This window comes from Astatotilapia calliptera, chromosome 6 (assembly GCF_900246225.1).
Source record: "Astatotilapia calliptera chromosome 6, fAstCal1.2, whole genome shotgun sequence".
Classification (NCBI taxonomy): domain Eukaryota; kingdom Metazoa; phylum Chordata; class Actinopteri; order Cichliformes; family Cichlidae; genus Astatotilapia; species Astatotilapia calliptera.
The window spans coordinates 1,634,477-1,650,861 of NC_039307.1; the positions used below are offsets into that span (position 1 = coordinate 1,634,477).

At 41.9% G+C, this 16,385-nt stretch overlaps 1 protein-coding gene across 2 annotated transcripts; it reads right to left on the reverse strand.

The window, feature by feature from the left end:
• Positions 1–51: 51 nt before the first annotated feature.
• LOC113023542 (NACHT, LRR and PYD domains-containing protein 12-like) lies at positions 52–14,070 on the reverse strand. Of its 2 annotated transcripts, none has more exons than XM_026169624.1 (14): positions 14,007–14,070; positions 7,921–9,824; positions 6,861–7,037; positions 6,437–6,685; positions 6,186–6,356; positions 5,903–6,076; positions 5,271–5,320; positions 4,639–5,201; positions 4,501–4,556; positions 1,803–2,017; positions 1,425–1,684; positions 1,180–1,296; positions 959–1,100; positions 52–826 (listed from the first exon to the last, which is right to left on the reverse strand). In XM_026169624.1, exons 2-14 carry the CDS (start codon positions 9,735–9,737, stop codon positions 510–512), a joined length of 4,308 nt encoding a protein of 1,435 aa, XP_026025409.1. In that variant the 5' UTR covers positions 9,738–9,824; positions 14,007–14,070; the 3' UTR covers positions 52–509. The 2 variants fall into 2 exon arrangements, with proteins under 2 accessions (XP_026025409.1, XP_026025408.1); XM_026169623.1 differs by having other exon boundaries at positions 5,271–5,348; positions 5,877–6,076.
• Between the last annotated feature and the right edge of the window lie 2,315 nt (positions 14,071–16,385).

The following is a 16,385-nucleotide window of genomic DNA, read 5'->3' on the forward strand; positions in this document are numbered from 1 at the left end:
GTTTGTAGGAACTGACAAGTTAAATGCATGGAATAAATGATTGAGCCAAAAAACATCCAGGAGTTCTATTTATTGGAAGCTTGTGTATTAGTTTCAACTTCAATAAAAATAATCAAACGGAAATATATAAATAATTACAAATTTAAATAAGTAAAAACATGATGGAATCGAGTTTATTGCAAAAAGTGCACACTTGATCACAGGCCATGCTCTGAAGCCGCATCAGTGCCAGTTTCTATCCTTATGTGGAGTCGGTGCTGTTCTCGGAGCCGGTTCTTTGGTGACGTCAGTGAGCAGCTGACTTTATTTCTCAGCCACAGTTAGGTGATGATGCTCAGTGTTGATGCTGCGAGCTGAAGACGAGCGTCGTGTCCAATAAAGACTCAAACTCCCCAAAATAAGTATTAGAAACAGAGAAGACAAACTTTTAGCTACTTTTACATGGAAGCTAAATCTTTTTTGCCTCGAACCTCATGTCTACGTGCATGTGATCATCACAGATTTGTGCTTCACAGTAAGCCGAGCTCTTTGCACAGATAAAAGACGGCATAAAAGACGGCGATCATTTTTGAACTTGCTTCAGCTCCTTTCTTTCGCACCATGTCGATCAGGTCTCGAGCTTTCTCGCCTCTCGGTTTGGCTCTGGCCGCTTCGCCCTCAGCATCAGTTAGCACGGTGACGTGCTGCAGCTCGTCCAGCAGCTTGTTCAGAACCGGATCCGACACTTTATCGACGAAGTTTGTGCGAGCGAGTCGCAGCTTCTCTGCTGAGGCGCTGTTCCCCATCTGAAGCGGACTTCCACCTGGAGAGTCAGCCGAGGATGAAGCTGAAAAAATATGTTCAGCAGCACAGTGAGCACGTTTCAGAGCAACATTTCTACAAATCAGGTCAGTGAATCGGACCAGGACAGCAGGTTGGATCTCTGTCAGGTTTCAGTTTGTGCTGAGTTAAGGCTCACCGGGCAGATGAAGGTCATGCTCCCACACTCGTGTCTCCTCGGGATCTTGCACCATCAGCATCACTTCCTCTGCGTTCGTTGTCAGGATGATCTCAAAGGTCGGGTGGTAATTTGGTCCGTAATTTTCAAAAAACTCTGCACGCTGAAGCGAAATGGAAACGCACAATTTAAAACAGCTTTGTGGACAAAGTGTCTGCTGACACTCAGCGACTGATACTCACTGCAGGCTGTATTTTAAAGTGGTGCGGGGCGCTGCTCAGACTGTACTTTTGACCTTTGTGGAAATAACAGAAGGACGGCGCTTCGATGTACTGTGAAGCAGCGTGCTGCACTTTCACCTTCAGAGACATCACAACATTTTCTTAGTGCATGAGTAGTTTCAGAGCTTCAAAGCAAACAGATACAGATACAATCAGAGGATTTATTCATGCAGAAGCCATTTAATGATTTCATGATAAAGTCATACGTCGTGCAGAGGGACGTTTCCTGGGAGCAGCATCACACTGAGGATGGGGCGTGGCCTGTTTCTCAGGAAGAGCAGGACTTGGCCACGAATGGGTTTCGTCATGTAATTGAAAAACCGCTCAACGAGATCCCAGACGAGGCCAAAGGCGGAGAGGTGAGGGACGTCCACGACCACGTGAGTCTCAGTGATCTTCAGAGGCTGTATGATGCTCATGCCATCATCCGTGATGTGGACCACAGAGATGCTGTCAGAGACCAGTGCTGGGAAAACACACAGCTTCGTTCACTGCAACAGCCTCCAGAAACTTTCCATGGAAAGCAAATCAGAGCATTTTCTGCAGGTTTAATTCTCCTTCAGGTGGTTCAGTGGCGTCCTTACCCGGCTCAGGTTCACAGTGTGGGAGGTGCAGCTGACGTATAGAGTCCTGAGGACACTCGATGCCGAACAGCGGGCCTCCGGCCACTTTGTGCGCTGGTTGGAGGACCAGAGGATCCCAGATCAGAGTCTTGTAGGTGACCTCACTCTCACGAGTCACATCAAAGACCAGACCAGTCAAAGAACACTGGAACAACCCTGGACCGGGAAACAGGAACCTGAACGACATAGAACGGTTCAATACGGAGCTCAATGCTGTAGCTGTTAAATTCAGTCTAATTTCTGTTTGTATAGCTATTCGTCTCTAATATGCTTACGAAGTAAAAACCCTACAATCTTAGTGACAGAACTGAAATTATAAAATGATGCTCTTGGTGATCATGAGAAGAAATAACTTTTAACAGGAAAGGCCGCTGACAGAAGCAGCTCAGGGAGGTGCAGCTACCCATGTGACTGGGTGGAGATCAGACAAGGTTGGGTGTGGTCATGGTGGTGACTAAATGTCTTCCTATTAGTTATTATTAACCCTTGTATGGTGTTCGGGTCTGTGAGACCCGTTTTCAGTTTTTTTCAAAAGAAAAATTAAACAATTAATTATTTTTTCAACCTGAAATTCATTGGCTTTGGCTTATTTTCTGTGAAGAACATAAATCCGAACTAATTTTCAATGACGTCATACTGTACCTCCCCCCACGCATTTACATTACATACAAGGTGCTTGGGTCCACTGGACCCAGGTCTAATAAAAGTGTTGAAAGTGCAGGTCCTGTGTTCCCACACTTTGTCTTCCTCCTTTCTGGTGCTGCTGATAGTGTTTTCTTCCCCTCCTGCTCCGCACAAAGTTGCAACATTGTTGTCTGCTCTTACATTCCCACACATTTTACCCTCTTTCTTGAGGTATCCAAATTTTATTTTCTCATACCCTGTCCCACCTGCAAATTAGGGGCATAATACTATAAATAAGACTTTGCCAGTGTGGTTCTTAATCACAACTGATCAAGATGGCAAAAGATTATCTTATGCGAGGGCCATCCAATTGATTTTGGAAGAGAGAGGAGCTTCGGATGATGTTGACAAAGAGGTTTCAGAATATTTCACATTTCTGAAAATTCAGAGTCTGACAGTGACTTTGAAGAAGAGGATGAGGTTGAGCACCATTTAGTAACAAAACGAAGACGAGTACCCCATCTGCTGCCAGCTCCAGGACCAGAACAAGCCCACCAGACAGCAAGTGAAGAAATATGGATGTCAATAACTGGTGACATTGAATGGTCTTCTTGCCCAAGAAATGAGCCACCCTGCAGAGCTGTTACTGTGATAAGCCAGGGCCAACACGGCTGAAGTTACTCATGTGCAGGACATCAAGTCTTCATTTGAGCTTTTCATCCCAGATTCCATCCAGAAAATTATTCTGGATTGCAGTAATCTAGAAGGACGGTGTGTTTTTGGAGAGAGGTGGAAGGAGATGGACCAAATTCATCTTATCCTTGCAGGAGTTTTCAGGTCCAAAGGGGAATCGACAGAATCCCTGTGGGATGCAGAAACCGACAAGAACTTTTCCGTGCATCAATGTCTCTGGAAAACTTCCACAAAATTTCCAGGATTATCCGTTTTGATAACAGAGACGACAGACCAGCTCGACGGCAGAGAGACAAGCTAGCTGCCATCAGGACAGTGTGTGATAAGTGTGTGCACCACCTCCCCCTGTTTTACATCCCTGGGCCTAATGTCACCATTGATGAGCAGCTGATCCCATTTAGTTGTGAAACATATTGCTTCACGTGTAAATGTGTTGTGTCTTTCCACTCACTCCACTTGATTATAACTGATTGTTTTATAACATTTGATAAAAAAAAAAACAAAAAAAAAAACGAGAAGCACATTAATTCATAAATAAGATCTAACAAAGGTAAAGGGAAAAAATTAACCATGTTTGCTGTTCATATGTCTTGTAATTGGGATGAAGTAAACATCTGTTGAGTAATTTAACATAAAATTGTTTGATAGTGTTAATTTGGAAAGCCAAAACTCTAGCGGGTCCACCAGACCCATGAACACTGGCTGAGTAACAAAAATATGAACACCACACAAGGGTTAACCTGGGAATAAGAGGACATTTCCAGATAACAGGGATTGAAAACTGCCAGCGTTAAACAACAAACACAGAAGAACGCAGGAGGAACTTTCAGCTGTGTGATCAGAACAGCATGTAAGTGTGTGGTCAGGACAAACATGAGAGTGAATGCTATACCAATTCACTTAATGCATACAACAAGCAAACCGGCGTCTTTACTATGAGTAGATACACCTGCCACCACATGGATGAGATGATAAACTTCTACTGTGCAGCAACATTAACTAGTGTTTCCTGTTTCAGCTGTTCATCAGCTCTTTGAGGGCGGGGTCGGGATACTGTTAGTAAGACATTGGTAAACCATGAAGCATAAATAAATATAAAATCATACATTTTCACTACAGGTCTGGTGGGAAGGTAAAGCTCTGAAAATATTTAATAAGCACTGAAAGCAAGACTGAACCTTTTGCAACTGAGGGCACGTTGACAGGGTCTACAGTGAGTCTGAACACACTTTAAGACCAGCACAATCTGACCATCACACATTTTGTTAATGCTTTTCTTTGACTGCGCTCTGTATCCAAGTTTAAAGTGTAGAGTGGGCACATCGAGGCTTGCGTGTCGTACCTGTATGAAATGCCTGTTCTTCCTTTGCTCATCTCAGGTGTGAAGCTTGAACGAGTCTAAAAATCCAGAGAAGGCAAGTAAAATATTTTCTCCAGTCACACAAACTTGTGACACCATGAGAGCACCGAGAATACTCACAGTTTCCATCTTCACCACCCTGCACAGGGTCAAAGAGGATCCTAAACGAACTGTGAATGCTGGGTAGAGAGGCTCGCTGAACGTGGTGTGGAAGGTATGAATGAGAGTTTTTGTGTCGTCAGACACCAAGTAGAAGGACAGAGTGCCGGCTGGCCAGTCCAGAAACAGTCCCAGTCTCTTTGGAGTGACCAGGAAGGCTTGGATGTCAACGTGAGGGACCTGTATAAAGGTTTCCTTAAGGTTGTGTCGGAAGGAGTAACCCTTCACCGAGGTGATGCTGAAACACCAGCTTCTGTCACTACGGTCAATTTCTGTGTCCCAGTGTCCCTTCCTCGGCAGGCTCTTATATGCAACACCAATATTCACAAACGCTTCCCAGTCCACCTCCCAGTAGCAGCGCCCAGTCAGAGCCTCTCGACACAGCACCTGACTGGTTTGGTCAAATCTCTCTGGATGATCAGGATACGACTGCTGTTCATGAGTGTAGCTCACGCTCTTGTTGCACTGAGACAGAAGCAGCTGTTTATTCACAGTGTTGGGGTCGAATGTGAGATCACAGGCATCTGTGAAAGAGATGCAGTGAGTTAAGCTTCAGCTCAGTCGATGTTACAGAGAAACTCAGTGACACTTACACTTGTTCAGAAGCTGTGGGTCGACCCAGTGCTCTTCATTGTGGTCCACACTGAGGCAGAAGAGCAGAAAGGTCTCAGCTTTGGAGCAAATAAAGAGACGTGAACTTTAAAGCATGAACGTGTGATGTGAATGTAAACAGAAAATCTTTGGAACATGATCACATGTTTTAAAATGTTTCACATAAAGTAAATCTCAGCCTGGTCTGCTGACGGGGACACCAGGACCTGCTACAATCTCCTCGCTCCTTACTACAGCCCAGGTTAACTGAGTGTAACGTCACTTAACTTCATAGCTGCAGAGGTAACAGCGACTGAAGTCAGGTCACACTGGACTGTTGTTCAACATGTTCACCTTAGTTTTGAACTTATCAGAGAAGCACTGAGACAAGCCGCTGGACCAAAGAGGACCCCCATATGGTGCTATGTTGGGGTCAAACTAGTCTCGAGTCCCTGATACAGAAATCAGTCCACAGACTGTTGAACACAACCAAGAGAGTCGATGAAGGTCTGCAATCAGCTGGTTAAGCAGTTCTAGTTATACAGCAACATTTTCTGGATAACCACCCACATATTAGAAAAAACGTAGTTTAGGGAGCTATATTTAACCTGTATATACTACACAGTGTACCGACTTGAGCGTTTCCAGTCTACATTCTGGGTCTTCCAGTCGCTCCAACAGCAGTTTCACTCCTGACACGCCTGGATGGTTGTAGCTCAGGTCCAGCTCTCTCAGGTGGGAGGGGTTGGACTTCAGAGCTGAGGCCAGAGAGACACAACCGTCCTCTGTGATTCCACAACATGACAGCCTGGAGAGAAAATGGCTCTTACTAAAGCAAAAGGCTTTGCTACTCTTCACCGTTACCACACATGTTGCAGAGTATTTGGACTCCATGGAGCTCGAGCTGCCATCAGTACCTCAGTGTTTCCAGGCTACAGTTTAAACTCCCAAGTCCAACAGACAGCAGCTGCACACCTAGATCCTTCAGGTCGTTGCGGCTGAGGTCAAGCTCTCTCAGCTGGGAGTTAGAGCTGAGAACGGAGGCAAACACCTGCCAGCAGTTATTTTTCAGGAAACAACCAGGCATGCTGCAAACAAAGCAAAACATCTGCACATCATAACCTGCAGAGAGAAAATGAAAGATGATCCTTGCACTAACTGCAGGTACCTGAACCGCTCCAGTTTACAGACTGGACCAATCAAAGCAGAAGGAATCACAGTCAGCAGGTGTGACTCATCACTGAAATCTCCACGGTTTCCAGTGGTCTTCACGTCATTTGTACAATATCCACTGTAATCCTCTGAATAACTGCATAAGCAGTTAATCAAATGAAGTGCCGTCAGAGGTGACGGGTCTGATCGAAGGACAGAAACCAGTCTGTGACAGTCGCTACAGTCTAGAGAAAACCCAGATAACCTGTGCGAAACACACACCAGTTAGAAATAATGTAGAGACGACTGTTTAGATGTACTGAGGTCATTTACCGTAGTTTAGTCCTCGTATGATACATGACTGTAGTTACATAAAGATTTCAGATTTTGAAAGAATTTCACTAAAGAAGTTTTAACCTGCAGAAACAGTTTAAACTGACCTCAGTGTCTCCAGTTTACAGTCAGGACCTTCCAGTCCAGCAAAGAGATCAGAAGGAAAACCATCACTGACGTTAGAAAAATACACCAGGCTGAGCTCTGTTAAACAAGAGTCCGCTGACTGAAGAACAGACAGGAGCACGTCGAAGCAGCCTTTGCTTAACTGATCGTTCATGAGTCTGCAGAATCAGAAGAAAAGCACAAATACTTATTCACCTACAGTTATTGGTTTATTTGCAAACAAATAAATAAATATAAAAATCCCAGATAATCATAGAAAGTACTACAATGTGGTTTTATGTGTATCACACCTGATGTATTTCTACTTTAAATCTAACAGAGCTTCCATCAGCATCATTTCTGTTTCACTCTTTGTGGTGTCACAAGTTTGCTTGAAAATTCCACAAATATTTGAAATAATTTTTCCAATGTTTTTGTTTCCTTTATTTTTGACACAGTCCTTGACTGTTTAATATTTACATAAAATGTTGATGGACTACAAATCAAACCAAGTTGGATGGTTCAAATCTTTGTACATGACATTAACTGTGAGATTTAATCAATAAAACGTTGAGCCAAACAGTAGAAGCAACACTGAGCAATAATGTGTTTCTGGAAGTTTGGAAATTTGTCAGAGAGAGTTGTTGCAAAACCAGCAAGATTGCATTTGACACAAAGCTAATGTGATCTCTTAGTTTTGGCTGTTTGATGGAAATAAATTCAAACATCCATCGTCTCTCTTCCAGGGGCACTGGGCGCTGGAGCCAATCCCAGCTGTCTTAGGGCAAGAGGCGGGGTGGACCCTGGACAGGTCGCCAGTCTGCCACAGGGCTACCACACAGAGAAAGACAACCATTCACACCAATTTAGATTTTTCCCATTAGTCCCACTAACTGCATGTCTTCAGACTGTGGGAGGAAGCCGGGGTACCCACAGAGAACCCACGCAAACACGCGGAGAACATGCAAACTCCACACAGAAAGACCCCTGATGGTGGAACTGAACTCAGGACAGTTTAAACATATTGAATATTTTATTTTAAATATCATGTGAACTACTTACACAGCCTTCTTGCAGTTCTTCATTTGCTGGATAAGTTTCTCAGTCCCAATAATCGGTGTGACAGAATTTGTCAGATCAAGTTCCTCAAGCACTTCCCCTGATATCTGCATCACGGTCGACAGTACTGCACAGTCGATGGTCGAGAGTCTCGCTCCTGAATCCAGATACATTCTGATGTCATCCTGAAATCTCTCTTCCTTCAGCTCAAACTTGCAGAGGAAAAGGTTCATGTACCTCTCTCGTGGGATGTCTTTGACATGGAAATTCTTCAGGTATCCCTTCATCTCTTCGGTGGTGTCCGAGCTGCTCTTTACCTGTGGCAGTAAACCCTGCAGCACTGTTTGATTGGACTCCAGAGAAAATCCAAGGAAGAAACACAGAAACAGATCTAACTGACCTTTCTCACTTTGCAAGGCTTTATCCACAACCTTTTTCTGCAAATCCAGAAAGCTCAGATCTGTTGGGTCGACACCCAGGAAAGACTTCAAAGTACTGAAGTTGTCCGTCAGGATGCAGTGGTGCATGTAGAGAGCTGCAAGAAACTCCTGAAAGCTTAAATGCACAAAGCTGAACATCTTCTTCTTGTACAGGCCTCGTTCTTCCTTAAGAATCTCTGAGCAAAATCCACAAAACACTGATGCTTCATCAACATCGATGCCACTTTCTGTGAGGTCCTCTTCATAGAATATGATGTTTCCTTTCTGCAGCTGTTCAAATGCCAACTTGGACAAGTTTAAAAGCATGGCAGAGTTCTGGGCTTGAGACTTCTTCTGTTTGGACCTCTTCTTGGAGCTTTTCCCTGCATATTTCTGTCTCGTTCTTTGTGTTTGAATTAGTAAGTAATAAATGTACAGCTCTGTCATCGTTGTGATGCCGCGGCTCCTCTCATCACTCCATCCTTTCCTAAACACCTCAGCGATGATCCAGCAAAACACTGGGATATGGCCCATGAAATAGAAGCTGATCATTCCTCTAAGACGAGACAGGATTTCTTCTGCCTGATTAGCAGTGCTGAATCTCTTCCTAAAGTATGACTCTTTTTGTTGCTCAGTGAAACCTTGGACTTCTGTCATCTGGTCAATGTATTTAGAAGGTATCTGACTGGCAGCTGCAGGTCTGGATGTTACCCAGAGCAGAGCGCGAGGCAGCAGGTTGCCTTGGATGAGGTTGGTCAGCAGCACATCGACTGTTGATCTTCGATCTATTTCACTTATTCTCACAGCTCCATCAAAGTCCAGTGGAAATCTGCTTTCATCCAAACCATCAAAGATGAACAGCACTTGCTTGTGAACAAGCTGTTGTGTAGCTTCTAGGGGTTTTATTTCAGGGTAGAAGTGAAGGAGAAGCTGCAGCAGACTGTAGTCGGCATCTCTGAGCATGTTCAGCTCTCTAAAGGGGAGCACAAAGATGAAATCAATGTGCTGGTTAGATTTTCCTTCTGCCCAGCTTAGAGCAAAGTTTTGGACAGCAATCGTCTTTCCAATGCCAGCGATGCCTTTCGTCATCACTCTTTGGACTGTCTTGTCTCTTGTTGGTTGTTGTTGAATTCTTCCTGGTTTAAAGATATTTAAGAAATCGATCTGTTTATTGTTCACCTGTGAAAACGATGACTGCTGATGTGGGACATTAAAGTGATCAAGAATCTCATGTGGTCTGGAACCAAAATCCTGAACCTGCTGAGTGACGTAGAGTTTTGTGTAGACGCTGTTAAATCGAGACCGATTATCTGATGTGCCCTCATTTATCCAGGTAAACTTTTCCTGGAGATGCTCTTTAAGCTTTTGTTTAACACTCTCCACGACTTTATCCTGCTCCATGTTTGCAGCTCTGTCTCCTCCACACTTCTTTCTGCTCCTGTCTCCTCTTGTCCTTTTGTCTCTGGGATCCTAAAATGAATATAAAACCTGAAAGCAAGGAGAAAATAAAATGTACTTCCTGGAGCACCACAGTGTAATCGTATCAGTCAGCCTTTACTTCTTTAAACTTCTTTTCCCTCCATAGTTAGTTAAATGGTAAATGGCACACACTGGTGATGGCAGCTACATTGTAGCCACAGCCTCCCTGCGGCGCACTGACAGAGTTCTACATTCAACACATGCATGAGTGTCTCTGACACAATCCTGAGACTCACAGCGGTGCTACAAGGAACCATTTAGGTGACAAATACATCCTAGAATATTTCAGGAGGATGTAACAGTTGGCTTAATCATTAGACAAGAGGAGGAGTACAGAGGAGCAATTCAGGACTTTGTGGATTGGAGTGAATGCAGTCATCTCCATCATCACACTGCAACACAAAAGTGATGTTTGTGGGCAGAGATGGGCAGTAAAGAGTTACAAGTAATGAGTAACATTAGAGATTACTATTGCAAAAAGTAATTAGATTACTGTTACTCTCCTATAAGCACGCTGCGTTACTAAACTGTGATTTTGATTGTGAGAGTGTCTCATGACAATAATGTACAAGTGTGCGACGCCACTGGCAGCAACAGACGTGTGCAGATCAACAATGGATAATATGGTGAGAGAGTACGACCATGCAGCGTTTAAAGCCTGGAAGTAATCACATTACTTTAAGTTTTAGTCCATAAAAAGTGACAAAAACATCAGTGTCCGCTCTACACTCTGTGTGGGAAGAAAACTTCTTTCTACAGCGAAAATTAAACTTCCAATCTGAGCGAGCAGCGAGCACGCTGCCATGGGAATGTGACATTCACAGAGAAACCCCCGGATCCCCCCACTGACACGACCGCTGTGGACAAACCTCCACCCGCCCCACTCCTGATAAACAGGTGAAACTCTTCAAATAAGCCTTTCCTCATCTGCAGAGGAATGGCTTATTTGAAGAGTTTCAGTCAGGTTTCAGAGCTCAGCACAGCACAGAAACAGCTTTAGTGAAGGTTACAAATGATCTTCTTATGGCCTCTGACAGTGCACTCATCTCTGGTCTGGTGGCAGCAGATGGCCCCGCCCCTCCCTGAGCCTGGTTCTGCTGGAGGTTTCTTCCTGTTAAAAGGGAGTTTTTCCTTTTTTAATATTTAAAAATTTAATATTTATTTATTAAAAAAAAAAAAAAAAAAAAAAAAATGACAAAGGATGAACTGAAGCTCTGCCATCACGTAATGTCGCATACTGCTGTTTCTGATGTCATTTAGAAAAAAAAAAAAAAAAAAAAAAAAAAGGGAGTTTTTCCTTCCCACTGTCGCCAAAGTGCTGCTCATAGGGGGTCATATGATTGTTGGGTTTTTCTCTGTATGTATTATTGTAGGCTCTACTGTACAATATAAAGCACCTTGAGCCGACTGTTGTTGTGATTTGGTGCTGTATAAAAAAAACTGAAGTGAATTGAAATGAAAAATAGATTTAAAAGCGACAGGACTCAGTGCTGCTGAATCTTTGATTTTATTTATTTATTGCTGTACAGAGTGAGTGTAAACACAAAACATTTTATTTTATATGCAGGAAATAGGTTTAAATGTTCAACAATTTTTTCAAGTCAAAGACTGTTGCATGTCATTTATTTATTTGCATAAAATTTTGCATAAAATTAAAAGATTTAAACTAATGAAACAGTTTTAAAAAGAGGATTTCCATTTGATAAGATTTTATTTGATAGATTATGCATACAAATAGAATTGGGCTAAAAGGTCTGTTGCTTTACATATTCAGGTTGTGTATCATGCTTTTGAAAACGAAGTAACTAAGTAACTAATTACTTTAAAAAAAATAAGTAAAATAAGTAATCAGTAAAGTAACAGGATTTTTTTGGGAGAAGTAATCAGTAATTAGTAAGTAATTACTTTTTTCAAGTAACTCTGCCAACACTGGTCGTGGGCTTCAGAGGTGCAGGAGGAACCAAAGCAACACCAACAACTATCAGGTCAAAGTGTCATAAAAAAACCATCCATGGCTTCTGTTGTGACACTTGACATTTAGCTCACAGGCCTAATACAGTTTATCTGAATCATCTTAAAGACATTTCTACATGTGTTGGTCCACTTGTGGTGAATTCAATCAACTGAACGTGATTTAAGAAGCAATACGTCCGTTTATATAACGTCCCACAGCTGACAGCACCTACCACAGCAGAGAACCACAACTGACCAACAGCTGAAAGGACAAAAGAACAAAGATCCTGTAAAGAGAACTTTTCTCGCAGCTCTCAGACCTCCGACCGGGCTGAAGCTTCGGCCCCAAAGGAGCTTCAGCACTAAACAAAGTGAAGCTTCCTGAGCGCATAGTGAATACAGATGAATCCATGTTTACATAAGTTAAACTGTACTATTCGTGCTGCGTCATGAAAACTAATCACATCAGATTCTCTCGACACAAACAGACATTTAGAAATGGAGGACAAACTTATTGATGCAGCTGGAGGTGTTGAAGGTGTAAACTTCACTTTTAGGCTAGAGCGAAGGAAAAGAAGCAAAGGGATGAAATCATCACTCATTATTCATTCTAACCACTGGTTGTAATTCTTCACTCTATCATTGAAATGATAGAGTGCTGCGGAGCTCAGAGACCCTGACTTAAACCCAGTCGAACATCCGAAACTAAACTTGGGTGCCTGTCAAAGGTCGCCATCAACCCTTCCAGAATCTACACAGCAGACACCTGCCTGCAGGCACACCTGCTTCATTTATATAGTACTGGTTTTATGTTGTCATTATGAGCTACTCACTGTGCACGCCTCCACAATGCACGTTCAAATGCATTTCACAGGGACCACAGCAGTGACCACTGATTGATTGATTTACTTATATATAAGGAAGCCCATTAGCTTCCACAATAGCGGCTGCTAGTCTTCTTGGGGCCCAAACCATCGAGTATAATCTAATAAAACACAATAAAGTAGATGCAAAAATGTCCACATAATTTGGCTCTTTCATCCTCAGTGAGGTTTTACACGTCACAACATTGGCCTCGTATAATATTTACAATATTTAATTCAAATTTGTGTTAAAAGGCTTTAAAATGTTCTTTAAAATAAGAACAGTAGCTAGTTCTCCAGCTACATAAGTTTATTGTGGGCGACCGTGGCTCAGGGGGTTGGGAATCGCATCTGTAACCGGAAGGTCGCCGGTTCGATCCCCGGGCTCTCTGTCCTGGTCGTTGTGTCCTTGGGCAAGACACTTTACCCTACTTGCCTACCGGTGTTGGCCAGAGGGGCCGATGGTGCGATATGGCAGCCTCGCTTCTGTCAGTCTGTCCCAGGGCAGCTGTGGCTACAACTGTAGCTGCCTCCACCAGTGTGTGAATGTGAGAGTGAATGAATAGTGGCATTGTAAAGCGCTTTGGGTGCCTTGAAAAGCGCTATATAAATCCAATCTATTATTATTATACATTTTGATACCTGCAGATAATCCAGCCTGTGGCTCATTGCAGCAGGACCGAGAGGAGGAATTTAAACACTGTTACAATCACAGAGCTGCTGCTTTGTTATATGAGGACTTCTGTAATGTGGAACATACTTAGATTTGAGAGATACTGAGAAAACATGCTGAGTGACCGGATTGTGTCTGACCACACGCAGGAAATTACAAACTTCCTCTTGTGATAAAACTGATTTAAAAACAAAGCGTAAATCTTTAAAAAGCTCCTGGCTGACCTGAAATGACTTCCTGCCAGATTCAGTCTGTGACAGATCCACGTCACAACTTCAGGCCTTTTTAGATGCAAATGGTATCAATGAAAGGTTTCAGTCTGGTTTTAAACCTCGCCACAGCACAGAGACAGCCTTACTTAGAGTTTCATGCTTTTACTGACTGTGAAGCACTATGGTCAACATTGTTGTTTTAATCTGTGCTATATAAATACATTTTGATTTGATTTGATTTTGATTTGAGAGGCCACGAACATAAAAAGATTGTGTCCCCGTCACCAAACCAGAGGAAATGAAAAACCTTTTACTTCCCCAAACAGAGACTATGTTCACTCGTTTTTATCACAGACATGTTTGCAGGTTGTGTCCAATAACAGCTGAAACAGCAAAGATGACACAGCAGACACACGCATGAGTCTGTGTGCTGATTTCTCTTTAATACACTTAAAGCAGCTGTTTCCATATACAAATATAACAAGCTCACCTTTGCACTCAGCTGCTGTCACTCCACACCTCTCTCCCACACAGCACTCTCTGCTGTGATTGGGAGAGACTGCACAGCTGACCCAATCTATCCTACTTCCTTGTTTTTGCACCTCTGTAAGCGAGTGTGTGAAAAATAAAGTTTACATTTTTAAAAAAGCTGTAGAGCACAGAAGTGACGTCAAAGTTTGATTCTTATTAAAACGAGGAATGAGAATAGATATTACAACACACTCCTCAGTGTAAACATACAAAGACTAAAGGTTTCCTGTAAATTCATAATAAAGTTTAATCTCTTTTTAACTTTTATCTTTATCTTTCTTTTTAACTTCAGTTTATTCAAATGTGGTTTTACATCTAGATTTATCTTTTTAAATTCTTTAAGCTCACTGAAATAACTTTGAACCGGATTAGTTTGAGTACTTATGATGATAAAACATGAAAAACGAAATAAAATATATGGAGTACAAAGTACAACAGTTGCATCACGTATATAATGAAACAGAAGCAGAAAGAAACACAAGACATATTTAGAGTAAAACACATTAAAACTGGGCAGTAGAAGAACTTTACTGTGCTCTGCTGGTTGGGCACAAGGTGGCGCTGTTGTCACTGTAGTTGAGAATGAAATGAATGAACACACACACACACACACACAGAGTCAGGAACTTATGTAGTTACGTCTGCACTCTCACACTCTCTTGAAAAGAAAAAGAGGTTACAAACTAAAGCAAGAGCAATAATAACAATAATAACAATAATAATAATAATAATAATAATAATAATAATAATGGATTGGATTTATATAGCGCTTTTCAAGACCCTCAAAGCGCTTTACAACGCCACTATTCATTCACTCTCACATTCACACACTGGTGGAGGCAGCTACAGCTGTAGCCACAGCTGCCCTGGGGCAGACTGACAGAGGCGAGGCTGCCATATTGCGAGCAGACAAACACTTTAATGTTTTATGATGGTTTTATAACAATACGCTAATGTCTGACCTTTGACAGCATTTTATACTAAAACGATGAATGTGTTATCTTTACACATGTGACTGGAGCAGAACTGGCTGAAATCTTTGGCTTCTATAAGCTGTAAAAACCTGATATTTTATATTCATGAATTTCACAGAATGCTCATGATGTCACTGATACATTTCCAGGGGGAATTTTCAGCGTTCACTTTGCTGTTACATTGTTACACTGAAGCTGTTTTTAAATGCAGCCTCGGTGCAGACTGATTCATAAAAAGACTTTATAAAGAATTAGTCACTGATCATTGATTATAATGGAAGTTTATTGAAGGCGTATCGATCCCATAATACAACAGAATTCAAAAATACATGTTAAAAAAGAGGATAAAAAAAAAAAACACATAAATTCCAAAATATATTTAAAGATTTGTAAGACATGAAGGCATCAAAAGCACCAGAGAAGCTAACACAGCTGTGTTTGCAGCAGCAGACAGGGTCAGTGGTACAGAATAGAAAATGTGTGAGTTACTCAGTTTGCCCTGAAAAGTTATGTATTAGCACCAGAAACATAGTTTATAAAGATCAGCTAACTAAACGTCTCTTTATCCTGGTACAGCCTCTCAGTCTTACAGTAACGGTCACTGTTTACTTTATTATAGAGAACTTTACTAATAACACATTTTTAAACAATATTCCAAAAAGACTTTACAAATACAAACATCATCCAGATAAAGCAATAAAAATGTAGCCGAATAAAAATAGTATGACACAAAGAGACGCTCGTACACGTTATATACTGTTAGGTAGTGATGGTCCGCTTGAAACTGAAGCTCCGGTGCGTGTGTCAAAAAAATCAACACACTGCTTCAGAAGCACTGTGTCGAAGCTTGATTCGTTTGGCCAGAGTCACATGATCAGTGACGTCCGGAGCTTCATTTAGAGCCTAACTGCTTCGGTGTCTGATTCAATGGTTTAAAAGGAAGTGAATCATTTGCGGGATTTGTAGAGTGTTTGGTGGTGACAGATAGCGAACCACTGATCATTCCACTGAGAGATTTGGAGCCAGCGAGGAATAAAGGAGGTTCTGTTGTGTGGGAGAATTTTGAGTTGATTTTTGTCAATCGGGTGGGTTTTCCAGCTTTGTGTTCTGGCCGTTTGCTTTTGTTTTGTGCGTGTTTATTATATCTAAAAACGGGAAAAAGATAAAATGTCAAAAAATCTGCTTCCATAATATAAATATCATTAAATAACTTTAGAAAAACTTCCACTTGACTCTTTACATGTAATGTTGTAAAAATATATATTTTATTGTTTAATTAATCTGAAAATGTTAGTCTGCCAAATGTGCAGCAATTGAATTTATTTATTCTCTTTAGCTGATAGTTTGTGTGGCCCAGGTAGACT

What these genes read in the sequence shown, in the direction of transcription:
- LOC113023542 (XM_026169623.1), bottom strand. Translation starts at nt 9,737, where the DNA reads ATGGAGCAGGATAAAGTCGTGGAGAGTGTTAAACAAAAGCTTAAAGAG. An exon ending in TGTAAACTGGAGACACTGAG is followed by an intron (nt 6,686 to 6,860) that starts GTCAGTTTAAAC and finishes TGTTTCGCACAG; the next exon opens with GTTATCTGGGTTTTCTCTAG. An exon ending in CCCACAGCTTCTGAACAAGT is followed by an intron (nt 5,202 to 5,270) that starts GTAAGTGTCACT and finishes TCTCTTTCACAG; the next exon opens with ATGCCTGTGATCTCACATTC.